This window comes from Phacochoerus africanus, chromosome 2 (genome assembly GCF_016906955.1).
Source record: "Phacochoerus africanus isolate WHEZ1 chromosome 2, ROS_Pafr_v1, whole genome shotgun sequence".
Taxonomy (NCBI): domain Eukaryota; kingdom Metazoa; phylum Chordata; class Mammalia; order Artiodactyla; family Suidae; genus Phacochoerus; species Phacochoerus africanus.
Genome location: NC_062545.1, coordinates 108,355,402 through 108,382,374, shown reverse-complemented (window position 1 = coordinate 108,382,374; position 26,973 = coordinate 108,355,402). Strand labels below are relative to the sequence as shown.

General features: G+C 39.7%; 1 protein-coding gene across 4 annotated transcripts in view; it reads right to left on the bottom strand.

Annotated features, from left to right (window-relative positions):
• The window catches only part of WDR7 (WD repeat domain 7), a 383,251-nt gene that overhangs the window by 97,346 nt on the left and 258,932 nt on the right, over positions 1-26,973 (bottom strand). For all 4 annotated transcript variants that reach the window (XM_047765569.1, XM_047765544.1, XM_047765560.1 and 1 more), the window contains 2 exons: positions 13,895-14,081; positions 619-736 (listed from right to left, as the gene is read on the bottom strand). In XM_047765569.1, the coding sequence (XP_047621525.1) occupies positions 619-736; positions 13,895-14,081 (305 nt within the window). The remainder of the gene's footprint in view (positions 1-618; positions 737-13,894; positions 14,082-26,973) is intronic.

Below are 26,973 nucleotides of genomic sequence, written 5' to 3'. Positions count from 1 at the left end.
GAAATGGAACAAACCTTTATAGAAAATTTAGGAGCTTATCTTCCTTTCCTGTTCTCCCACCACTAAGACCTATAGGAAAGACCCCATAATTGGTTCATTGTTCTTTACTAGTTTTTCAGTTAGATGTGGGCAATTAGTTAGAACACTAAGAATGTGCGAGTCAATTGGCATTCAGGTCTTTATCTGTGACATGTAATAGGAAAAACAATTAGCAACTTTATGACTTACATTTTTGTTTACAGTTGGAGAGTCAGTGTTAAATAAGAAGTTGAGTTTCCATTACAGGTAGGTATGTACACTTGTAAAATGTGGATACCCTGAATATATTTTAATGTGGACATGCCTGCTATATTTCCGATTGAGAAATTACTGGCAAATATTTACAAGTGAATTACCTTTGAGAACAGAAATGAATACAAAAGCAGCCCGAGTAATGAATGCACCGCCTTGGAAGTCAGTGTGCCCACAGGTACATATGTATTCATCCCAGCACTAAATGATTAACTTGCATTGTTCCAGAACAAACTGGAAAGGATTATCTATGGATACGGACCCTCAGCTCACAATGTTAAATAATTCCTCTCATGGAGAAGGAGCACACAGAGAAGTTCCGCTCACCTCTTTGGCGATGGTAGTGATGAAGGCGGGTGGTCGGGCAGTGGCAATGAGGGAGAGGGCATGCCTTGCAGAGCGGGCGGAGTCAGCTGCTGGGCTCAGAGGCAGCCCCATTGTGATGCTAAACAGGGATCAGAAAAAAAAGGAAAAAAGAAAAGAAGCATTGGAAATATAGACTGAAAAGATTAGACACAGCTTATAATGTCAGTTCAAGGTCAATGGGAGCACTCAAACAGTTAGAATATAATGGACTTGCAACAATGAGCAGTGATTAGGAGTCAGGGTGTTCTGGCATCAAATACAAAATCGAATAATTAACCGTGAAGATTGAAAACAGTATGTGCATCTGTCCAAAGTGTTAAAAACGCCTTGTTAACAAATTATCAAGAACTAGCACTGCATACATATCACAAAGCTCAGAATAAGGCAAGAAAGAAAATCATGCAGGGTGTTTTCAGTTTTTTCCCTTAAGAAAGTTAAAGGTAATAATTTGTTTATAAGGCCAAGTTAAAAGGCTGTATTTAAGGCCTGTGTCTGAGAGGAAGCAAAACTCACTCCTGTCCATAATATTATCAAAAGACATGAAAAAATGACAAAATTATCTCTAGTTAGTGTATTATTTTTTAAGTAAATTTGATTTACAGTTTATATATTTAGTGTGAAATATCCTCAGTAGTGCTAGTTTATCTCACACTCAATACATTCAGAACCAATCTACTACTCAGCATGTTCTGCCAACAGTTATTCTCTAGTGTTGCAAAAAATTGTATTAACTGATGCTTACTCCCTCTCTATAAAGAACAGACACGTGGCATTGTCCAGGCTATACATAAGAATATATACATGTTGAAATACATCCTTCTAGATCGTGAGGAGGTCCTGATAAGACAGTGAGGCTATATATTCCTTGTACCACTCCTAAAACATCAAAATGATACTATTCTTCTGTTGGTAAGGTTCCTTTATATTTTATATAGACTGCTGTGAAAAGCATTAAGGCTTTTCCTTAAAATGTGGCATGTGAACCACACATCAACTGTATATAGGGAATATTTTGTTATTCGGTAAGAGATCCATTAGAGCTTCTCCCTCTAGTTAGATAATTTAATACTTTAGTATCCATATGGAATTATATTAAGATCCGCCCTGCTCCGATTAAATAAGTCATTGTGCTTCATGTGTAAATTGGATTATGTTTACTAAAACTTCTCAAGAAGTTTACTAGTATCTCTATAATCGATCTAAGAATCATTATTTTAACTTTCAGTTGAAAATAAAGAGGCATCACAGAGGCATTCTCATCATTGTTAAAAGAAGGTAAATTGATTATAGAAAATTCTGCTTATTATTTCTCTGTGACTGTTGCACTGCTTCAATCTTTGATTGCTAATATAACTGTCTCAACTCTTTCTTCTGAACTAAGGGTGGACACAAAGCAGGAACTCAGAGGAGAGGAGGGTGGAGAGCTTTCCTTTGATGTTTACCTCGGAAAAGAAAGATGTGAGCTGAAAGCAAATGCACATATTGAACAATGAACAGAAGGCATGCACTGGAGGACCAGCATCGCCCCCATGGGAGATCCTGATGCCTGAGGGACCAGTAGGGGCTGGACAGAGGTGTTCAGCAGGAAAGTAAGGTGGGTAGTTAGCCAGTTTCTCTTCTGAATTCAACTTTACTATTGAGAATTCAGCAAAAAAATTTTTGTTTACTTTGTGAGTAGTGCTGGACTAGACTGCTATTATTATTATTATAAAGTTATTATTATTATTATTATTGTAAAATTTACATCATATTTTAAGGTACATTTTTAAAAACTCAGAAGCTAAACTTTTCAGATAATCTACGATGTTTCCTTTATCAATTGGATGAATAGGTGTTGATAATACTGAAAGACTGAAACAAACCAAAATGGTACATGTTGAAACACATCCTTAATTGGATATTTCTGAACAAACCTGAATCAACTTTCCTAAGATCGATAAAATCACGGGACGTTGAAGATGGAAAGATCCCATAGGCAACATTCCTGCCAAGCAATCACTGGGGAAAAGGAGCGTCAGTTTCCAGAGCAGCCCACCCCAAAGGAGGAAGGCACGAGAATGGGGGAAGAGAGTTGAGACAGAGCTGCACCATAGGTGGAGGGTGGAAGTGGGGCTTCCCTGCACTTCATGTCCTCTTGCGTCCACCCGGAACAGCCCTATGAGGTGGAGATTTCAGTATTTTATGAAGGAGAAATCGGGTCCAGAAACATTGAGTGAGGAGCCAAGGTAGTAACACAATGTCTTTCAGGACAGCTGACCTCTGGAGAAAATAAAGGGGGAGGGGCTGGATGCTCTTGCGGTTAACTGGATTAATGAATGGGTAACATGACTAAACTCAGTGGTTTTTGCTGCTGGCTAGACAGCATCCCTAAGAGAAGTTTCTAGGTATGTTGTAATACATGGACATCAGCTTTTTTATTCAGTATCAACAGTGGCTTGAATGAAGATACAGGATGCGCAGTTATCCACTGGTGTGGAGATAAAGCTGTAACAGAGAACAACTGTACTAAATAGTCAAACCGGGAAACAGAAAACCTCAAAAAGATCAAATTCAGCTAAAGAATGAAGTCTTGGGTATGGGCAGAAAAAACGAGGTTTACAGGTAGGTGAAATACTGCCCAGCCCAGCTTAGGAAACAGACACGAGGGTCAAATTTGAAATGTTGATACATCGATATGTATGTCACTGCCATGGCTGCCCACAGGGCTGGGCTGAATCAAGGGAACCACAGGGATGGAGAAGGTGTTGCCCCTGCTGTGCTTCCCGGCTCTGGGTGCCTGTCTGCCCTCCCCAGGGGTGCAGTGCTCGCTAAGAGACAGGACCTGGCCTCTGCAAGGACAGGCCCCCCCCTCCTGGGGGCCCTAGAAGTCCTGCCCTTGCCCAGCTGTGTGCCGTTGTGACCTCTTGCAGGTGGAAACCAGAGTTCAAGTCACATAAACAGGATGCTTGGAAACTCACCACCCACTTCAACATCCTCACTCCCACCCCCTCTGTTCCTAGTGAGGAGAGAAAAGTTTAGTGGGATGCTAAGAAGGGGATGGGGGCAGGGCAGGCAGAGGGGAGAAAAAGAGAGGAAGAAAGAATAAATCCACATGAATATGCATCGTGGGTGCACCTGAGAGTGAGGGAGGGCAGCTGACAGACTTTTAAGGCTCTGGCCACAGTGACAAGTGGATGTTGTCCACCTGCCCTTACACTCTGCCCTGTAGCCCCCCAAGACTTAATAAGCGCAATGTCTGTAAAATGGTTATGTTAAAATACCCACTTCACAAGGTTGATGAGAAGATTAAATGAGATAAGAGATGCAAAAACATCTCGCCCCACGTGACTTGTATTACACGGACAAGAGATGCTTCTTCTCACCAAGGATGCCTCTTACAAATAGGAACAAAGTGAAAAGAAGATGAGATCCATGCCGCTGGTTTCACATGTCACACTCCCTCCACCTCAGCAAATGAGCTTGTGAATTTGGGGAAACTGGCAGACTCCTCAGCAAAAGAAAACTGGTAAAATTTGGGGTCGGGAAGAGAAGCTGTAGGGTAATATGGGGAAGAAGCTCACCAAAGACATTTCATAAAAGTGCTATCCTTGAGTTTCTTGGAAGCTGGGACACCCACAACATGTAGAAGCGGCAGTGCGTGCATTTTCATGATTCTTGTTGCTGGTGTCCTGCGTGTCTCCTGTGCTGACTTGACTTCTCAGTTTGCTGCTCATCTCTGAACCACCTCCCCTTCCCCGTTCTCCTCTGACTCTCCCCAACCCCCCACCCCCAACATGTGTACTATGCACGGGAGGGGGTTTGAGGCATGCTCTGGGTTTAGGGGCCTCTCCATCCTTCAGCTGCCCTGGATCTCTGCCCACCTCTTCCTCATCCAGGGCTGTGTGTAGAAGAGGAGGGGACCGATTCCCAGCCCTTTCTCCCTTCCCACACCCACACATCACAAAAATCTTCCCCACACCCTTCTCTGCCTTTATTTTCTGATTTGGGCAATGTGTAACTAGGTGCTTATAGAATAGAGGAGAATGGAAAAAAGACCAGGGACGGGGGAGACGACTTTAGAATGGGGACGCATTTACTACTCTGAGGCCAGGGCTCTGCAAGGACCTTTACAGCATCCACAGTGCAAAAGCAGGTGGGCTGTGCATGACAGAAAGGAGTCACCCAGGCCACAGAGGCAGAAGACAAACCTTGTCTCTCCTCTATTCAGTCTCTTCAATGTGCCATGGCTAGAGTAATCTTTCCAAAGCAGTGACTTTATTTCACGGTTAACCTGCTTAAAAACCTCAGCGGGTCCAAATACTTAGAAAAATCTTAAACTCCTTGGCTGGGGATTCCAGACCCTCCATAATCTAGTTTCGCTGATTTATAGCTCAGTCATTTCCACACCCATGCTCCTGAGGCCAGACTAATTTCAAAGTGGGTCCCTAAAATTTGATTCCTTTTCTAATCGCAGTATGTTGCTAATGCTTCTCCGCTACCCGGTTTCCCCACTGGCACACTCTCCTCTCTCCCCTCCATCCAACTCGAGTGGAGGCCCACATGCTGTTCTGCATTCACTGAGGCACTCAATTATCATCCATTGAAACAAAACAACCAAGGACAAAACCTGTTCCTTCCGGGCCCTTAGCACGGCCTCACTCTGTGAGGCATCGGGAATTAGTTCTGTATTGTGAATCAATATACAGATTGGGGCCATGCCTTCTAATTCTGTGTCTTCCCCCCTCAAAGTGCCCAGTACAGCTCTCAGACTTACTGGAAGCTCAATAGTTATGCACTAAATGAAGTTACCTGGCAAATTCAGCAGGAAAAAAAAAAAATCACTTAAGCCAGTTATCGGACTGAATTGACCAGGCAATGAAGTCAAAGTAATTGATCTGGTGGTCCCAACAGACAAAGTCTGATTCTGCATGTAGTTATCTTGCAAGGCAAAAGTGTACTGGGTGTGCGATATATTTTAACGTGGGATTCTAACCAAACAAGGAAGGATCATACTGTCAGAGACTTGAACTTAAAGGGGTGCCTGCTGTATTCTGGAATCTGTGCGTAAACACAGAACTCACTCTTTTCACCTGATCCTGCTCATCTGGCTGTTATGCAGATCATTTGTTATATATATAGGTTTATAAGATGGGTCTTGGTTTCAGTCTTTATTCTGAGAAATATGATATGACACACTCTATTTTACTCAGCATTTCAGTATACGCATCCAATATGAAATACCAGAGATGACAGATATTATAAATAAAAACCATGAATAGAAAAATAGTCCACTCAGACCAAGCTCATTCCTCACCTGACTGCTCATTAATCCTGTTCTAACACTTACTTCTTTGCAGTAAAAGCATTTTAAAAGTTACATGTAAGACCACCTTAGTTAAATGTCGCCATCTACAACTGTCAGACTTCCCCATCTGTCAAATTAAGGAATACTGTAAAGGGAGTTCCTGCTGTGGCACAGTGGGTTTAAGGGCCTAGCGTTGTCTCTGAGGTGGCAAGGATTTGATCCCTGGCCCGGCAAGGTGGGTTAAGTATCTGGCAGTGTTGCAGCTGTGGTGTAGGTTGCAGCTGAGGCACAGATTTTATCCCCGGCCTGGGAAGTTCCATATGCCTTGGATACAGCTGAAAAGGGGAAAAAAAGGGAAAAAATAAAATAAAAAAGGAATAGTGTAAGGGAATATTTGGGGGGGAAACACTTAAACTTTCACACAATAACCTGCAAATCATGGTCAACATGGTTATCGACTGAAAGCTGTGTCTCTCTCAAATTTATGTGCTGAAGCTCTAGACCTCAGTGTGACAGTTATTCGGAGATGCGCCTTTAGGAGATAATCAGAGTTAGCAGAGGCCTTGAGGGTGGGGCCCTTGGGACGGGATTAGACCCTTATGAGGGACACCAGAGAGCTGACTCTGTTGCTTTCTTCTGATCTTGCTCACAAAGAAGTCAAGTGAGGACACAGCAAGATGGCAGTGCCTACAAGCCAAGAGATGGGACCTCAGAGTGCAACTTGCCTTGCCAACATCTTGACCTTGAACTTCCAGCCTCAGGACTGTGAAAAAATAAAAATGTCTGTGGTCTAAGCCACCCAGTCTATGGTGCTTTGTTATGCAGCCTGAGTGAACTGAGACAATCAGTAACAGAGCACTGAAAACCCTCCCCATTGAAAACAAGGACTAAAGTTATCTTTAAAATACATACTTAATTACATACCATCTGGAAATTTCATCCTACCCCTCCCTGGTAAAATAGGTGTGCTAACAACAGTCTTTAATGTAATAAGGAATCTGCAATTCCTCTTTGTCACATGGGACTTTAATTTGATCAGTCATAGGTGGCATTAATTTCCTAAACTCAAAGGTGGCAATTCCTCCAACAAGTGTATATCTTTTAGACCTATTTTCTATATGCTATATATACATTTACAGTGAATAAAATCTATGCTAACATGATTTAAATGGTTTCCTCTGATTATAAACTGTCTTTTAAATATAAATTTCTAAGACCAAAAAAAAAAAAAAAGCGGGGGTTGGGGGGAGCTCCTGTCATGACACAGTGGAAACGAATCCAACTAGGAACCATGAGGTTGCAGGTTCAATCCCTGGCCTCAGTCAGTGGGTTAAGCATCCGGCGTTGCTGTTAGCTCCGGTGTAGGTCGAAGATGTGGCTCAGATTTGTGGCTGTGGTGTAGGCCGGCAGCTGTAGCTCTGATTCAACCCCTAGCCTGGGAACCTCCATATGCCGTGGAGTGGCCCTAAAAAGACAAAAAGACTAAATAAATAAATAAATGTCATGTGAATAGGAAAAATAATTTAAATACCAAAACCTAAGGCACTTTAGTGTTAGTATGACATGTTCTTACTTGGCGGCTCTCAAATCTAAAAACTACGATTGAGATTTGAGTGAAAATGTCAATTCTTTTCCTCCAACTCTATTTTATATCATTCAAAAAGAATCTAACATATAGGGCTTATCACTGTTATCAAAGCACAGGTTTCCAGTGAGTATGTATTTTTCTGCTAAAGTCTGGCAACTGTGAATATTTCAGAAAAGCAATGGGCTTTGCAAGTTCATCCATATCCCTGAGGCTTGGTGCTGTGAGGTGAGAGACTGGCACCCTGAGCAGTGAGGCCCACCCTGCTTGGCTCTTCTCTTTCAGAGTAAAGGTGTGCAATGTAAACTAGGAAAATGGAATCAGAATCACAGACCAGAACCCATACAAAAGCAGAAGGATTCTTCTGTACTTTCATTTTTTAAAAAAGTAAGATTTTCTACTGTTTCTAACATTTGACCCCTATGTATATAACCAGGTAGATCTAAAACATCACGGATTAATAAAAAAAGTAATACTGCATGCATCTGTTTCTATTGTTTTTCACAATTAACTGGGGCTGGCTCAACCTATGATTTCAGAGAAATCAGTCTCCATCGTCTATTCAATAGTACGCCATGAATGAGTGGCCCCAAATAATTCAATTAAAAACTTCCCCGTGTAGGATTCTACCCATGGATCGATCACTCATTATATAAAGGGTGATATAACCATGCCATCTGGGAGTGACAAAATGGGAGTCAGGAGACCTAAGTGATTGTCTTAGCTCTCCCAGGACCAGTGCAACTTACGACAGGTTGTTTAATCTCTAAAACTTATTTTTACATAATACAATATTGAGGGCTCTGAATCTCATGCTATTGAAGGAGATTTTCATCTCTAAAATTCTAGGACTTTAGTAAATGCTTACTGCATGCAAATCACATGACAGGTGTTTGAATACATAAGAATAAACACATAATACATGGCCCAAGCAGTCAAGGAGTTTATTGATACTTAAATGGGCTTTTAATATCCAGAAGGTACAAAATTCTTGATTTTATAATAATATGATTTTATTAAATAGATTTTTAAAATCTGAAAATTCTGAGTTGACCACTTTTAAGTCCTTCTAATAGGTTGTTCTTTAAGTTTTACACCCTATTGGTCTTTAATTCTGCACGTGTAAGATTTCCAGTGCATATTCACAATAGCCAAGACATGGAAACAACCCAAATGTCCATCGACAGATGAATGGATTTGGAAGAGATGTGGTATATACACACAAGTGAATACTACTCGGCCATAAAAAAGGACAAAATAATGCCATTTGCAGCAACATGGATGGAACTAGAGACTCTCATACTGAGTGAAATAGGTCAGAAAGAGAAAGACAAATACCATATAATATCACTTATATCTAGAATCTAATATATGGTAAAAATGAACTTTTCCACAGATAAGAAAATCATGGACATGGAGAACAGACTTGTGGTTGCCAAGGAGGGGGGTGAATGGGGTAGATGGGGAGCTTGGGGTTAATAGATGCAGGCTATTGCCTTTGGAATGGATTAGCAATGAGTTCCTGCTGTGTAGTACTGGGAACTATGTCTAGTCACTTATGGTGGAACATGATAATGTGAGAAAATAGAATGTATATATATGTATGTATAACTGGGTCACCATGCTGTACAGTAGAGAATTGACAGAACACTGTAAACCAGCTATGATGGAAAAAAATAAAAATCATTTTAAAAAAGAAAAAAAAAAAAAAGATTTCCAGTGCAGATGGCACAGTGGTGGGAGTGTGGCTTTTGGGGCGAGACCTGGGTTTGAACCTCACCTTTTTCAGTGACCACAGTGTTACTATGGTCAAGAGAAACACCTCTCTCAGATCTCTTTTATAATCTTTTATAATCATTTTTACAAGGTTGGATAAAGAAAAAGGTAAAACCAATCCTCACTGACCCAAATTCTAGAAATAATAAGGAAGGAAATTATGTTCGAGTATTTGATGGGAGCATCCAAGGGTTTAAGGAATTAATAAAATTAGCTAAAAACAAAGTTTACTTTCCCTTTCCCTGTGTGTGGAGGTGCTGTGCAGCCTCTCTGAGCGAGCCCAGGTTTTCTATCTATCCTTCTGAGGTCCTTCTTCCCCTCTTCTCCTCACAAGCATTCGATTGGAAAGTTCAAATGAAACCTGTCCTTGGGTGCGGTCTTTGGATTGCACTGTCATGCGTTTGCCATGCTCTGAATGGCCACACCTTTTACTGTCCTTCTTGGCTAGCTATAAAAAGATCTGATCTTTCCTCTAAGAGTGCAAGTGCCTTGAAGGATCTTTGTTTCATGCCCCTTTATAACTGCACAGAGTACCTAACACTGTCCCTTCCACTTATTGGCTACTCAGTAAGTGCTTGCTTAGTTAAGAAACATCACTTAAAATTTGGCAAGATATTTGAAAACACTGGCAAATAGCTGGTTTGATTTTGATTGCAGAGATGTAAAGTTCTCATATTCCTAAAATAAAAACATGAGTAATTCTGGGAAAATGCTTTATTCATCTTGAGCCATTCGTAGTTTTTCAGGAGGCCTCTGAGGAGCCCTCTCTGACAGACGACGTGGACACCGGGGAGAGGGAAGGAAACTCTCTCTCTCCGTGCTCCTTCCTCAGAACCAGGAGCAGCCTGGGCTTGCTGCACCTCCTGAACCCCCCCCCCCCCCCGCCATAAACTCACAAGAATAGGAATACTATGATGATGATGGTTGTACAACTATCAATATAATAAAATTTATTGAGTTAAAAAAAGAGTAGGAATAAAGAGGGAAATACTGCTTATGTTTTCTTTTTCTTTCTCAATAAGTAGGAACTGAATTTTTTTTTTTTTTTTTAAAAGGGCCGCACCAACGGCATATGTAAGTTCCCAGGCTTGGGGTCAAATCAGAGCTACAGCTGCCAGCCTACACCACAGCCACAGAAATGCCAGATCTGAGCCATGTCTGCAGCCTACACCACAGCTCATGGCAATGCCAGATCCTTAACCCACTGAGGCCAGGGATGGAATCCACGTCCTCGTGGATACTAGTCGGATTCCTTACCACTGAGCCACAATGGGAACTTCCAGGAACAGAAATTTTAAAAAACAAAAGTCTAACACAAAATCTTCTCCATAAAGCAAGTTTAAGATCACAGTCAAGAACAAGGCAGCTGAGCACTGTTATTCTGAACACAGTAAATCAGGCACAGAGGGGCCCAGTAGGCACCATGGGGATAAGATGCAGTCACCCTTGCTGCTCTGTGTCACCCTATCTCAGCCCTTCTGCAGCCTGGACCAAGTATGTCACAATGTAACAGGCCATTTTCAATCTAAATCTTGTTATGGATTAATAAGCAAACATTTTCTTGCTTATTATGCAATTTATCATCATGAAAATTACACTGGACTCCTCAAGGCTACACGCTGATACATTCATTTATTCAGAGCTGTGTATAGAGAGTTATACTAATCTTCATGACAGAAAAGGATGCAACAGCAAGATTTAAATTACCTACTGAAAACGAAAGTATTTGTGGCTGTGGACATACTTCGCGCAGAAAAAAATGCAGCACATCTTTACGTTTGCTGATACAAGCTCCATGTAAACTTATTTAAACACAAAATAAAATATTAAATGGTGAGTCTACAATAAAAACGCATCACTTCTCCCAGGCAGCATAACAAGACTGCATACTACTGAAATTGTGTTTAGATCAGATTTGAAAATAGGCTATAAACTTAGGTCAAAGCAAAATTCTGACAATCAAAAATGTTAAAGGCTTCTCAAAGTAGCCAGGAGAGCTGAGGTAACAGAAGCCACTCTTCAGACTCCTCGGAGAGTGTCCAAGGGGAGGACAAAGGTTGAAAACACATCCTGGGGTTTGCATTAAGGCCACTGCCTCTATCACTGCTGCCAAATCACGACTCACATTCCTTCCTAGTCCTGAAAAATCAATTGAGAACCTTCAGGCCTCCTGCATCCAGAAACTATCCTGGCTGCTACTGTGTCTAAGTGTTCATTCTAGAAATGGGCATCTCTTCATCAGCTGACAATCCAACCAAACTACTGCCACATAGGTAACATCCACTCCTCTTAATGTGTGCTCAGTGCTCTTCTAAGCATTTGGCAAATATAAACTCACCTCACATCAGCCTTATGAGGTAGGTATTTAATTAGGAGTTGAGGCAAGAGGTAAAGTGATTTGCTGAAGGGTATGTAGCTAGGGAGACACAGAGGTGAAGTCAGGAAGCCTGGCAGTATGATAGGTGGGGACAGGGACAGGCAGCTGTTTAGGTTTGAATCAATCAATCCTGAGACTTTGGGCTGGGGATGCCCAATCTGGGGACAAAGCCAAGGCAGTCCATGCTAGCCTTCAGTTGCTTCTTTGGTTTCCACTTCCTGAGCAGAGAACAGCAGAAAGACAACAGACTCAAAGCATGTTGGAACATAAGGCAACTGAGAGTTAAGAGAAAGGCAACCACAAAGAAAAGGGCAGGGAACTCTAGTTTTAAAAAAGGCTAATAACAATGATAAGAATGAAGTGCCATTTGCTGAAAAAATCCAAGCTCATAACACCTACAGCTTCAGTTCCAAAACACAGCAATAAAGCAAATATCACATTAAAGCGAGTCACATGAATTTTTTAGTTTCCCAGGAAACTAAAAATTGTGTGTTTACATAAGTTCACTGTTAAGTTCACTGTACTGAAGTCTATTAAGTGCAACAACATTATATATTTTAAAAAATGTACATACCTTAATATTCTATTGCTAAAAATGTCAAAATAATTATAAAAATAACATCGAAGATCTCTGATCACAGGTAACCATAACAAATATAATAATAATAAAGTATGAAATATTGCTAGATTCCTAAATGTGACATAGAATCATGAATGAGCAAGTGCTGCTGGAAAAATGGCGCAATACACTTGCTCCATCAGGGTTGCCACAAACCTTTAAGTTGTAATAAAACACAGTATCTGCAAAATGCAATAAAGCAAAGCACAATAAAACAAGGTCTGCCTGTACATTAAGAGAGGCATCGTGGGACAGTTCAAGGATTCCAACCACTAGAAATTCACCTCACTAGGATGACTATACTAAAAAAGCAACAACAACAAAACCAGAAGATGCAAGTGTGGCAATGATGCAGAGAAAATGAACTCTCGTACATTGCTTGTAGGAGTATAAAATGGTGCAGCTGCTGTGGAAAACAGCTTGATAGTTTCTCAATAAGTTAACATAGAATGACCACATGACCCAGCACTTTTAGGTATCTACCTAAGAGAAAGGAAAGCAGGTGTTCAAATACTTTGGCGTGAATTTTCGTAGCTGCTCTATTTACAATAGCTGCAAAGTAGAAACAACCCAAATGCCCATCAACAGGTAAACAGATAAATAAAATGTGGCATATCCATAGAACGGAATACTGTTCAACTGTAAAAAGAAATAAAGTATTGAAAAATGCTGCAACATGAATGAAACTTGGAATCATTTTGCTAAGTGAAAGAAACACGAAAGGCCACATGCTCTACAATTTCATTTATATAAAATACCCAGAAGAGGCAAATTCACAGCAGATCAGTGATTGACAATAGCTGGTGGGAGGGGAGAATAGGAAGTGACTGCTCAGTGGGTATGGAGTTTCCACGTGGAGTGACCACTACTGGAATTAGGTAGTGGGGATGGCTGTTTAATGTGCACTGGGAATGCACTTAATGTCACTGAATTGTATCCTTTAAGAGGGGTCAGTGCTCAATTTCATGTTATATGTGTATTATAGCATCAAAACAAAACAAAACCAAAAGTCTTCTTCCAGGAATCAGGAGGCTGAGTTCTCAGCTCAATGTCAACCTCTATCATCAGCCCCAATTTCATTTTAGGAGCTGCCCCAGTTTATGGTCCTAATCCACTACTCTCATCATATTGCTTCCTGGGACTCCTGGGACCACTGAAGCCTCCTCTGGCTGATCCTCCACTAGGTGCAAATGAAACCTCAAAAAGTTAGTTTAAAAATTAACATGAGTGCAAAGACCAAACTATTTGGCCATGTACTCTGTTAGTAAAGTGTTTTTGGGCAACCATATCTATCATTTTCTTTATATATGATATGTTTATAGTATTATTAGCTGATCATATCTCCAGGCACAATAAACATAAATTTAAAATGATGTCATAGATAAATCATTCATTGGTTCAAAACTAAATCCCACCTGTGCTAAAATTTCAGAAATATACATCCCTTTTCTTGTTTATACCCAAAATTTCATATATTGAGAGACTTGTCTATATTTTTGTCCATTAAAAACATCCAATTATAAAGACTAATCAATAACCTCTACTAAAACAAAACAAACCCAACAAAAACTAAATGAACTGAAATTGAGCACATACTTGGCAAGCTGTTTTTCAGCATCAGCACAAAGTTCAAGAAGCCCCATCAGGACAGCAGACACATCCATGTAAGGCTCCCAAACTGTGAAACCCCGTCCAATCAAATCAATGGCTGTTCTTCGAATAGTACTGTGTGGAGGAAGTTTGGGGCTTGGTGGCTGCAGCAGAAGAAATGTCAGTGCCTTACCTAAAATTACAAAATAAAAAAAAAATAAAAATAAAAAAAATTAAAGGCAGAGCAATAAAGTGATTTTATTTTTGTGATGTTTTCATTGAAGCATGTTTTCAAAATATAAACCATTTGGGGTTTACTTTTTTGTTAACTGCAAAGTTTACAGTTTGTTTAGCCACATACTTGAAAGAAATGTTAGGCTACAGTATTTTCCACAACATTCTGAAGTGTTATAATTACACAATAACTATATATAAACAAGAATATATAATTTAAAAACATTGTCACATTAACAAAAGAAAAGTCAAAAAACATATGATCATCTCAATAGACGCAGAAAAAGCATTTGACAAAGTCCAACATCCATTCATGATCAAGACCCTCGCCAAAGTGGGTATAGAGGGAACATTCCTGAATATAATCAAAGCCATTTATGATAAACCCACAGCAAATGTAATACTCAGTGGGGAAAAACTGAAAGCCTTCTCACTCAAATCTGGAACAAGACAGGGATGCCCACTCTCACCACTGCTCTTCAACATAGTTTTGGAAGTCCTAGCCACAGCAATTAGACAAACAAAAGAAATAAAAGGCATCCATATAGGAAGAGAAGAGATAAAACTGTCACTGTACGCAGATGACATGATACTGTACATAGAAAACCCTAAGGACTCAACCCAAAAACTACTTGAACTGATCAACAATTTCAGCAAAGTAGCAGGATATAAGATTAACATTCAGAAATCAGTCACATTTCTCTATACTGACAATGAAATATTAGAAAAGGAACATAGGAAAGCATAATACCTTTTAAAATTGCACTTCACAAAATCAAATACCTCAGAATACACCTGACCAAGGAGGTAAAGGACTTACATGCCGAGAACTATAAAACACTAATCAAAAAAATCAAAGAAGATGGAAAGAAATGGAAAGATATTCCATGTTCATGGGTTGGAAAAATCAGTATTGTAAAAATGGCCATTACTACCCAAAGCAATCTACAGATTCAATGCAATCCCTATCAAATTACCCAGGACATTTTCAACAGAACTAGAACAAAGAATCCAAACATTTATATGCAACAACAAAAGACCCAGAATCGCCAAAGCAATCCTGAGAAACAAAAACCAAGCAGGAGGCATAACTCTCCCAGACTTCAAGAAATACTACAAAGCCACAGTCATCAAAACAGTGTGGTACTGGTATCAAAACAGACAGACGGACCAATGGAACAGAATACAGAATCTGGAAATAAACCCCAATACCTATGGTCAATTAATCTTTGACAAGGGAGGCAAGAACATAAAATGGGAAAAAGAAAGTCTATTCAGCAAGCATTGCTGGGAAACCTGGACAGCTGCATGCAAAGCAAGGAAACTAGAACACACCCTCACACCATGCACAAAAATAAACTCAAAATGGCTGAAAGACTTAAATATAAGACAGGACACCATCAAACTCCTAGAAGAGAACATAGGCAAAACACTCTCTGACATCAACATCATGAATATTTTCTCAGGTCAGTCTCCCAAAGCAATAGAAATTAGAGCAAAAATAAACCCATGGGACCTCATCAAACTGAAAAGCTTTTGCACAGCAAAGGAAACCCAAAAGAAAACAAAAAGACAACTTACAGAATGGGAGAAAATAGTTTCAAATGATGCAACCGACAAGGGCTTAATCTCTAGAATATATAAGCAACTTATACAACCCAACAGCAAAAAAGCCAATCAACCAATGGAAAAATGGGCAAAAGACCTGAATAGACTGTTCTCCAAGGAAAATATACAGATGGCCAGCAAACACATGAAAAAATGCTCAACATCGCTGATTATAAGAGAAATGCAAATCAAAACTACCATGAGAGACCACCTCACACCAGTCAGAATAGCCATTATTCATAAGTCCACAAATAACAAGTGCTGGAGCGGGTGTGGAGAAAAGGGAACCCTCCTGCACTGTTGGTGGGAATGTAAACTGGTACAGCCACTATGGAGAACAGTTTGGAGATTCCTTAGAAATCTATACATAGAACTTCCATATGACCCCGCAATCCCACTCTTGGGCATCTATCCGGACAAAACTCTACTTAAAAGAGACACATCCTCCCGCATGTTCATTGCAGCACTATTCACAATAGCCAGGACATGGAAACAACCCAAATGTCCATCGACAGATGATTGGATTTGGAAGATGTGGTTTATATACACAATGGAATACTACTCAGCCATAAAAAAGAATGACATAATGCCATTCACAGCAACATGGATTCAATTAGAGACTCTCATACTGAGTGAAATGAGCCAGAAAGACAAAGATAAATACCATATGATATCACTTATAACTGGAATCTAATATCCAGCACAAATGAACATCTCCTCAGAAAAGAAAATCATGGACTTGGAAAATAGACTTGTGGCTGCCCAATGGGAGAGGGAGGGTGTGGGAGGGATTGGGAGCTTGAGGTTATCAGATACAACTTAGAATAGATTTACAAGGAGATCCTGCTGAGTAGCATTGAGAACTATGTCTAGATACTCACATTGCAACAGAACAAAGGGTGGGGAAAAAAATGTATACATGTAAGGATAACTTGATCCCCTTGCTGTACAGTGGGAAAAAATAAATTAAAAAAAAAACAAACAACATTATCAGTGGTTCTAAACTTCCAAATAATGTTTCTCCCTACTCAGCATTCTGCAAAATGGAGATGGTTTCAAATAATGTAACATGGTATTTCTTCATTTTTCTTCTGCATCTAACAGAGTTCATATGTCAAATATTTCTCATCAATAACACTTTTCATCACAGGCAATGTTTACCAATAGGGATGAGGGATGGAGAAGGCAGAATGTGTGGTTTTAAAAAAGACTTTGTGGATCATAAAAATAGAAACCCCTTTGAAAAAGTGATCCACTGTTCTCCATTTTCTGCCAGCACCTATGGGTCCCTTATTACATTTTTTTTCTTTTACTTATTTATTTTTAATTTTTTTATTAGAGTATGGGTGAGTTACAGTGCTATGTCTATTTCTGCTGTATAGCAAAGTGACCCAGTCATATTCACACACACACACACGCACATTCTTTTTCTCATACTATCTTCCATCACAGTCTATCCCAAGAGACTGGATATAGTTCCTTGTGCTATACAGTTGGACCTCACTGCTTGTCCATTCCAAATGTAGTAGACTGCATCTACCAACTCCAAACTCCCCAACCATTCCAAGCATTTCTGTGCATTTCCTTCCTCCTCGGCTCAAGTGTTAGCTCCTTGAGGGTTGGAACTATGTTTTATATAACTTTGCATCTCCTAAACCACCAAGCACAGTGCTTTGCACACATTATGGACCTAAAATGGAAAAGAGACCTGCCTTTACTGCACGTACCTTTCTAATGCAGTTCCCTGCCCTGGTTTCTAAGAGTGATCTTTCAAAATGTCAAGAGATCTACCACTTTGCTGTTATTCTTGACATCCAGGAAGCCATAAGAGCTGCGCAGAACCCCCACTGCTGGTCTCTGCAGACATTTGGAAATACTAGCAGCAAGGGCTTCCAATCGCAGGGCTCCTTGGAGGTTTACTCCTGGGAAGTAATATTGCAAAGGGGAAGTAAAGTTTCCCAAGAACAATGTTTTAGAGCTTTTCAATCAACATTTTCTTTACCTGCACTCCACTATTTCTGGGTTCACAATAGGGAAGGGCATTCTGGCAATCCCCGGGGACCTCACTGGTTCTCAGGGCCCCATTGGTGGGAACCCTAGAGATATCTTCCTCCTTGCTCCCATGATTTTATCCCGAGAGCAAAAAATCAACCCTAAGTGGCCAATTTATGGATATTTTCCATCCTTTTTCTGACAAAGTGGTAAGGGCAATATTGGGGATGTGACTGCTTGCCCTCCCATGAAATGACAGGAGAGGGGAAATCACAGGGATGGCACCTCCCCAAAACCCCAGCCCTGCACTGGCCTCCAGCGTGTCAGCTGCTCCTTTGCCTGTGTGATCTTCCCACAGCAGCGGGGATGCCCTGCCACCCTTAAATCAGGTCCTTTCACTTGGTGATCTTGTAAGTAAAATTCTCTCCTTTCTGAGTTCAAATTACAGTCTCTGGGTCACATAAAGCAAAGATCTTGACAGCTCTGACAGGGCAGTTTTTACAGTTTTGGCAGGCCATGAGTGGAGCATCAAGAGAAGCAGAGAGAAAAATGGCCTATGTAACACAGACATTTTAAATCTATTAGTAAGTGGGTGATTTTTTTTTTTTCCAGTGATCTGGAATTATAAAGACATATAGATGCTGAAATTCCTCATCTGTCTCTAACAACTTATTCTAAACAAAACATGTAAATGACAGAAGATAAAGAGGATCTCTAAGTTAAACCTTCTGATTTCTAGCCTTGTTGATTAACAACCATGCTTATGACTTGAAGGTTACCAGCAATAATGACACTGATGTTCTGAAGGATTAGTCTGGGCTGCCTAAGGATTCAACTTCTTTATCATACATTCTTCCTGATGATGCTAAAGAACCAGCCTTTAAAAAAATTTTTAAATATAATAAAATAAATTTATCCCTTTGTCAACTTGTATTCTGTAATTCAGGGTTTATCTAACTTACAACCCCATATAATAGAGGTGCTCTGCAATATGGACTAAGGTGATGAAAAAGCTAAAATTAAGACAATGATGATATTTTATTGATAGAAAAAGTCTCATGAGAGAATTTTATGAATTTTAAGCTTATCTCTCAGAGTTTTTCTTAAAACATTGGTACCCAATAAAGGTTGTATTTTAATCTGTACAAGATGGAATCTAATTCTGTACAAAAGCCCAGAACTTACTTATTTTATGTAAATACCCCATTGTTCCACAGTTGGGGAATATTGCCTCACTGAGCAAGCAGGGCAGAGAAAGATTCTATCATCTGTCATCATGATTGATTCCTTTATAAGAGGCTCTCCTGGGGTGGATTAAGAAGCTCAACAAACTGGCCTGATAGTCACTCAAGACCTTCCCCAATTTGGTCCCAAACTATCCATCCAAAGATCTGTGTAAGAACAATTTAGAGAGCACTGCTATGTTATACTAAGTGCTAGGAAACAAAAGACTCAGTTCTTTCCCTCAGGGAACTTCATTCTAGTTCAGGACATAGGTGAGCAAACAGGTAATCTGAATATACTATGAAGAGTGTTAGAATATTTATAAGCACGAGGTGTTAAGGCAGAATTTAACCAGGGTACTTAACCCCATCTTAGGGATTTGAGAAGGGCTTCCAGGAAAAGATGACCTCTATCTATACCAAAACCTAAAGACTAAGTAGGACTTACCCACTCAATGGAGATGAATGTGGAAAGAAAACATTTTGGGCAGAGAGCAAAGGATGACTAAAGACTGGGAAATGAGACAGAATATGGCCAGACTAAGGGATTCCACATAGCTCAATATGGCTGGACAGTCTGCTGGGGGAGAGGGAAGGGGTTGGGGTGATGACAAGAGGAATGAAATATAACTATGAGGCCTGCAGCAGGACAGGCTAGGAGATCCTGACCACAAAGGGCCTAATATGCAATGCTGAGTTATTCTGGTGACAGTGGAGAACCACTGGAAAGTTTTAAGCAAAGGAGAGATTTGATTGGATTTTCACTTTAGAAAGATCAATGTTTGGTCTGCTCTGTGATTAGAAAGGAACAAGATCAATTGTCTTTTAAATTGTGATCTACTTACCTCCAGCCAAATGGATTAATTAGGATTATGGAACTCTTGGAGGAAAGGAGCCCCACCTATTCCTATGTTTTGGATGAGATAACTGGGGACCATGGAAGGCCAGTGGTTAGCTGCAGGCCGCTATGGCCCAAGTCACAGGTAACGTGACCAGTATATATCTCTGAACACAGCTTACATCATACCAACCATGCTTTATTCATGACCCTCTACTGGTTGACAAGTTCAAAAAGTATATCCTACATGATTAACCTCCTCTTTCTGAATTAATGAATACTTCAGTTTCAGCTACCATCATGTCCCCCAAACAGAAGATTAAATACATGATATGTTTTCTCTTTTCTCATACAATGAGATAGTTACCATTACTGGTTCAACAGCTAAATAGAGCCATGCCAAGATTCCAGTGATTGTCCTGGCTTTATCTTAGACTCATCATGGCCACAAAATAGTTCATTGCACATCTAGTGTTGCATCCATCTTCCAGGCAGGAAGAGGTAGGAGGCGGAAGGGCAAAAGGACATGTGCCAGTTAAGTCAAGTCCCCAGTGATTACATTTCATTGGCCAAAAGTATATAATAATTCCCATAGGTTCAAGGTAGGATGGGAAAGGTAGTTTGACAACTAGTCACAATGCGATCTTCAAGATCTTCAACGATTCTGTGGTTTTGTTCACATGTAAAGGGAGAATGGTATGTGGTTGGTCACTGGCAATTTCTGCCCAGTCTTCCTTGCCTTGCTTAGAATGAAATTCTCCTTTTTAATATAGCAATTATTATCCATACATTTAATAATGATAGAGCATCTATTGGCATGTATTCTATTCTCTAAAACTAATTTCATTTATTTATTTTCATTTTACTTTATCAACTTTTCCCACCTGCTAAATGAGTAAGTTTCCCGGGCCATATGAAATTAAAACAAAACAATAGTTTTTTTTAGCATGAGGCGTAGCCCAGTGCTTTATATTCAGTAAGTACTTAAAACATAATTGTTGCTTTGGCAAATACTGAAAAATTACACTGTATATGCCCATCATAGTCTATAAAATTATGCACAGATCAGAAATTCCCAAGAGTCTGCTAAAAATATGTGTTTATCTATGGCAAAGTTTTTTAGGGCTCTATAGTGAAATGGTAAAAATATAAACACCATAATAAGTCTTTTTCATAAAGCTAAATTTATTCAGTTTAAAGGAGTGCTTATTCTAAGGTTATGTTCTTACTACTTTTTTGGTGAATAAAGGTTTTTTATTAATAAAATGATAAAAATAGTGGTATATTTTAATGTTTGCACTCAGCAAATTAAAACAAAGCACTGCGAAATACTCCCAAATTTTGTTTTTAGAAATTATACTGGCCCATGATATCAGAAAGTTTGGAGACAACTGCTGTTTGTAATACATTCACTGTCCTAAAGAACTGCAAGGGTACCTTCCCTACTATAAGAACCACAATTAATAAGTCCTATTACTGGTCACTGGCTCTTTACTGAGAATGCCAAGAGGCTCCTAAGTCAATTTGTTACAAAACAGAATTCAGCACTATTCAAGTCAATCTGCAATCATGTTCAAGGCCCGGTTATCAAATGATTAGTCTTTCTTCCCCTGTAAGATGGGTTAGTAGTATAGATACTGTGGCAGTTGTATAGTGGGAGTTTAGCATATAGCTCCCCACCACCACAGGCCCTGTATGTCTAACCAAATACGCAAATGAACTACTAAAATGCAGACAGACACAGAACACTAGAAACAAGTAAAATAAAAGCAAACCCCCTTAAAAAGCAGAAAGCACTAAAATCTAGCATTGGATAAATCACAATTAACTTTGACCCTCTGGCTGTGAGAAAATAATTCTGTTGTCATGCAGTCAAGAGTAATAACAATAGCTTATATTTTAGTACTGTTTTAGCTCAAGATTTTTTGGAAAGTGTTCCAATGTTAATCTTACCATTTTTTTTTTTAAGTGCTACAAAAGAGCAAAGTTGCATGAAAATATTTACACTTTGCTGTAACAGTAAAAGGCTAAAAATGACAAAAGGATTAACATAGAGACAGCAAAATAAATCTATGTAAGCTGTGGTTATAGAATTATACTACAGGTAACTTGTTGCTTTGGTAAGATGACTACTGTCCCATGGTGAACTCACCAATGAAAAATGCCAACTTAAATTTTGTCATATCTGGCTGGTTATGATGACCAGCTCTTTTAAAAGATTAACATCTAAGCCATAGCATGCAAGCGCATGTGCACATGACACAAACACACGCACACAGGACCTAATGCTTTTTTTTCTTAGGAAATAATGAATTTGTTTTCTGTATCACTTCTGTATCTTCGTCACAAAATATAGACTCACTTTATTAATGTACTCTAGATTTACTGAATGCCTATTACATGAAAACACTTTATTAACTATAAACAACTATAGTTACATATTTCTATAAGCATCAAGTTTCATTTTCAGCATCATTTGATAATAAATAACACCTTCATATTGCTGTCACTTTTTTCCCCTTTTGCATTTCTAACTCAAGGGTAGAGACAGAACCTGACAAGTATCTTGAATTCTCCACAGAACAATGAACAAAAGACTTTATTTTATTGGCTTAAAACACATACCCAGAGTTAACTGCCAGTTACATACACTAACAAAACACTTTAAACACTAAGACCTTTGTTTTCAGATGACCACGGATCCTACTAACGTGACATGTCTATGACATGAACATGCATCATGCAGTATTTTTTTAAAACCCAGTTTCTATTTGTCCCAAAATGCCACTCAATAAGAAAGGATCATTTAAAAAGTTATAAAATCAATGGTATTTTTTCCAGCTTTCCATCTGTAATTTTTATTTTCTTTTTTCTTTTTTAAAAAGCTTTTCTTCACAACCTTCTCTTGAAGCATGAAGACCTCATAGGAATCCTGTGAGAGACAGCTTCTAGAACCAGCTGTAAGGCCTCCAGCAATCCGTACACACTGAATGAAGGTACTGGATATACAAAACCAAAGGATTTCACAGAGTTTTTCCAAGAGCCCTTAGAGATCACTGAAAAATATTACTATTGCCATGCTGGTAGGTAATAAACGTAACCATTTTCTTGGGCTTTGATCCCTCCTAGACCAGTCAACCAGCCAAGACAAACTTATGCCTAACACTTAAAAGAAAACCATGAATAAAGAAATGGCCACTAACTATCCCTAGCTCTAAAAAGTAGAGAAGGGGGAGAAAAAAAAGGTCATATTTTAAAAATACACTAATTAATAGCTCAATTACAAGGAACTTCCTGCGGGAGAACATATTATATGCACTTTAAACCAAATGAATTTATGATGATTTATGCCATTACAATGAGTGCAAATGAATTAATAATGATTGGCCACTTATTCCAAAGTGTAACCAACTGAACAAAGCCTTTTCCCACTTGCTAATGTCCATCAAAGAACAAGGATGGCAGAGTGCCATCTAGAATTCTATTCCTTTGCTTTATACAGGTACTTGATTTGATTAAAAATAATTCCAAAGCAGTGTGCATTATTCATGGGTATAGATTAATAAACATTTCTGTAACAAGATTCTTTGTATTAACACAGCTATAAAAAACTGCTTTTAAACATTTCACACCCTGTATTGCATTAAAAACTAAGTCATCATTTCGTTTAATAAAAAGCATAAAAAAACTTCATTAAATTAGAAAGTTAATTCAACATAGATTCTTAAAACTCATCAATCTAAGATCACCTTAGTCAAAGCTGCCCTAATTCAAAGAAATTAGCTGTTTCTTGTCTTATAACCAGAAGAGTATAAAATCCAATGCTCCTTGACTAAAAGTACATTATTTTCTGTTCTACTGAGTTTCAAATGAACTAAGTTGTGCCATACTGTGAAATTTAATCTCATTTTGCTCTTGGTATTTCATGTATTTTGGATGGCAGACTAAAATAAGTCCTATAAACAAAAAGGATATTGCTTATTGCATATGGCCCTTTTCTGCCTAAGAAAGGTAAAAAGTGCTGATTATTTGACAAGGGGGTGGGGGAAGAGTCAGCAACAAAGAAGTAAAATAATAGTAGCAGATGTTTATGGTGTCAACATTTAAAAAAATCTATGGCATCTTTAGTTGAATGGTCCAAAGACTTCTCTGTCCTGTTCTCCAAAGGTGTAACATTGTTGAATGGCATGAATGGTTAGAGGGAGGGGGCACGGGGAGGGGGAGGGAGAGGGTTGTGAAGCAAGAGAACATCAGGTTTAAGTTCCAGCTCCAGCACCTAATAGCTGAGTGATCCTTCATTCACTCAGTATTTCCTAGTGCCTGCTGTGTACCAGGCACCTTTCTGAGTGTGGGTCAACCAAATCTACATTCTAGTTGGGACAAAATGACCAAATGGACAAAATGGATACATCAAGTGGCACTAAATCCTGTGAAGAGAAACAAAGCAGGATAAGAGCCAAGAAAGTGATAGAGAGGGAAGGACCCTGCAAAAGGTGACATTTAAGGAGTTTCCGTCATGGCGCAGTGGTTAACGAATCCGACTTGTAACCATGAGGTTGCAGGTTTGATCCCTGGCCTTACTCAGTGGGTTAAGGATCCGGCATTGCCTTGAGCTGTGGTGTAGGTCGCAGACGCAGCTGGGAGCCCACGTTGCTGTGGCTCTGGTGTAGACCAGTGGCTACAGCTCCGATTAGACCCCTAGCTTGGGAATTCCATACGCTGTGGGAGCAGCCCTAGAAAAGGCAAAAAGACCAAAAAAATAAAAGTGTCATTTAAGCAAAGACATGAGTGAAAGAGAAGCACGTGGGTACCTGTGGGAGAAGCAATTCTAGGCAGAGGACCTTAGAAAAGGTTCTGAGGCAGGAACTGGCCTGGGACATCAAAAAGTCCCAGGGCCAGCAAAAAGTCCCAGGGACAGCAAAAAGTCCATGTAGTTGGATGGCTGTGACCAAGGGGTGTGGCAGTGGGGGGACATAAAGTCAGAGAGGCAGCTGGAGACTGGACCACGCAGGGCCTTTTCAACATGGGGTTGATTTTCAGTGCTATGAAGTTATATGGAGAAGAGTGATGTGATATCAACTAGAAGGTAGCTGGATGCTGGATGTGGAGTAGATGATGGGTCTGGGGCACAGATTAGAGGGTGACATAAGAGAAACTAATTGGGATGCTCTTATGATAGTTCTGGCCAGAGATAATGATGGCTTGGACTAAAATAATAGTAATGGTTAAGTGGTGAGAGCTGTGTGTATTTTTTTTGGAAGGCAGAGCATTCAGGATTCATTTAGGGATTGGATGTGGACAAATGACAGAAAGAAAAGAAGTAAAGCTAATTCCAAGAATTTGGGCATGAACAACTCGGTGAATGGCAGTGACATTTACTGAGATGAGGAACGACAGGCAAGATGAGGTTTTCATTTGTTTTGGAAATGAGAGAAATCTTCCTATTTTAGATTTGGACCTTTCGAATCTGATGTACAAGATCCGAAGAAAAAGAAAAAGCCTTTGGATGTTAAGAGTCTGGAGACTGGTGTAGAAACCAGGGCCATAATTAAAAATTTGGAAATTATCCAGGCACAGATAGCACTGAAGCCATGGCACTGGATGCGATACTGAGAGAGTGAGTACAGGAAGAGAAGAGCTTTCTCAGGTTGGAGAGGGAGTGAGATGAAGATGGAGCATGGAGTGGTTAGTGAAGGGTTGAGAAGCAGGAGAGGACAGTGTCACAGACAGCAAGCAAAGAAAGTTTCCATGTAACTGGAATTATATGCTACCAAGAGATAGAGACAAGGGCTGAGAATCGCTTATTGGGTTTGACGACACATTAAGTCACTGGTTACTTTATTGAAAAGGTTCCAGTAGAGTGAAAGGCAGAAAAGCCTGATCAAAGCATATTCAGGAAAGAATGGGAGCTGAGAAAGCAGGGAAGGCAAATGGAGTCAGAGCATTTAGTACAGAATGTAAACAATTATACAGATTAAAGTATTTTTATTTCCTGGGATAGTGATTTCTCATGGCTACTATAAGAATTTGGCATCCACAGAACACCCTATAGATATAGAATGATGGAGGAAACAGGTGTTTCTCTGGTTTTCATGACATCTATTTCTCACCAAGTTCTATGCAGAGCTTCTATCAGACTTCTTTAGGCCTGATCATCTCCAAGCACTAACCAGAGTGAGTTTCTGGCCTTCTAAGCAGAGATTGGCCTTTTTCCAGAGATGAAACTCCCCTCACGTTGCAGCTCTGCTCATTCTTGATTTTAACCCTTTCTTGTCATCTCTCTACCACTGAACATCCTGGGGGAGGAAATTGCCAAATGCAGGACAGGGTTCTGAAGATGCTAACGTGCCTCTCCAGAGCAATCCACTCCATCGAAGAAAGGTTCATCTGCAATTATTTACCCATTTGCACTACTCTAGGGCTTTTTTTCTTCCCTCTTTTTTTCAGGGCCACACCTGTGGCATATGGTGGTTCCTAGGCTAGGGGTCAAATCGGCGCTATAGCTGCCGGCCTACACCACAGCCACAGCAACTCGGAATCAGAGCTGCATCTGCAACATACACCACAGCTCATGGCAATGCCAGATCCTTAACCCACTGAGCGAGGCCAGGGATCAAACCCGAATCCTCATGGATACTAGTCGGATTCTTAACCCACTGAGCAACAGTGGGAATTCCTAGGGCCTCTGGAGTTTTACTTAAAAATACATAAAACCAAAACAATGACATTCTCTAAGGAACACTGTTAATGCTATCCAAAAGTACAGCAAAAGACTGAAATGTTTCATGATAACTTCATAACTGCCTCCTCTTTTTATATAATTCACACAAGCTAATTAAGTAAGTTGGCAATCATTACAAGATGAATCTCAAAGTAATTTTATAGGTGGTCTAGCGGAGATTAAACTTGTATGAAAAATTACTTGATCTCTTTTCTTATGACCACAGTAAAACATTCAATCAGAACAAGGAGCTGCTGATGTTAACCCTTTACAGATATACAGTCAAAGGGTAGAAATAATTGCCCTTAGTAGACACTAAATATTAAGTAAGCTGTGACATGGAGACTAGAGTAACCACAGGAAAAATCAAGTCAGAATTACCCTACATGCAGGCACATGGATAAATACCAACATTCTCAACACAAGCCCTCTGTTTCCTTTCTACACATTTCTTTTATTGAAGTTGAGA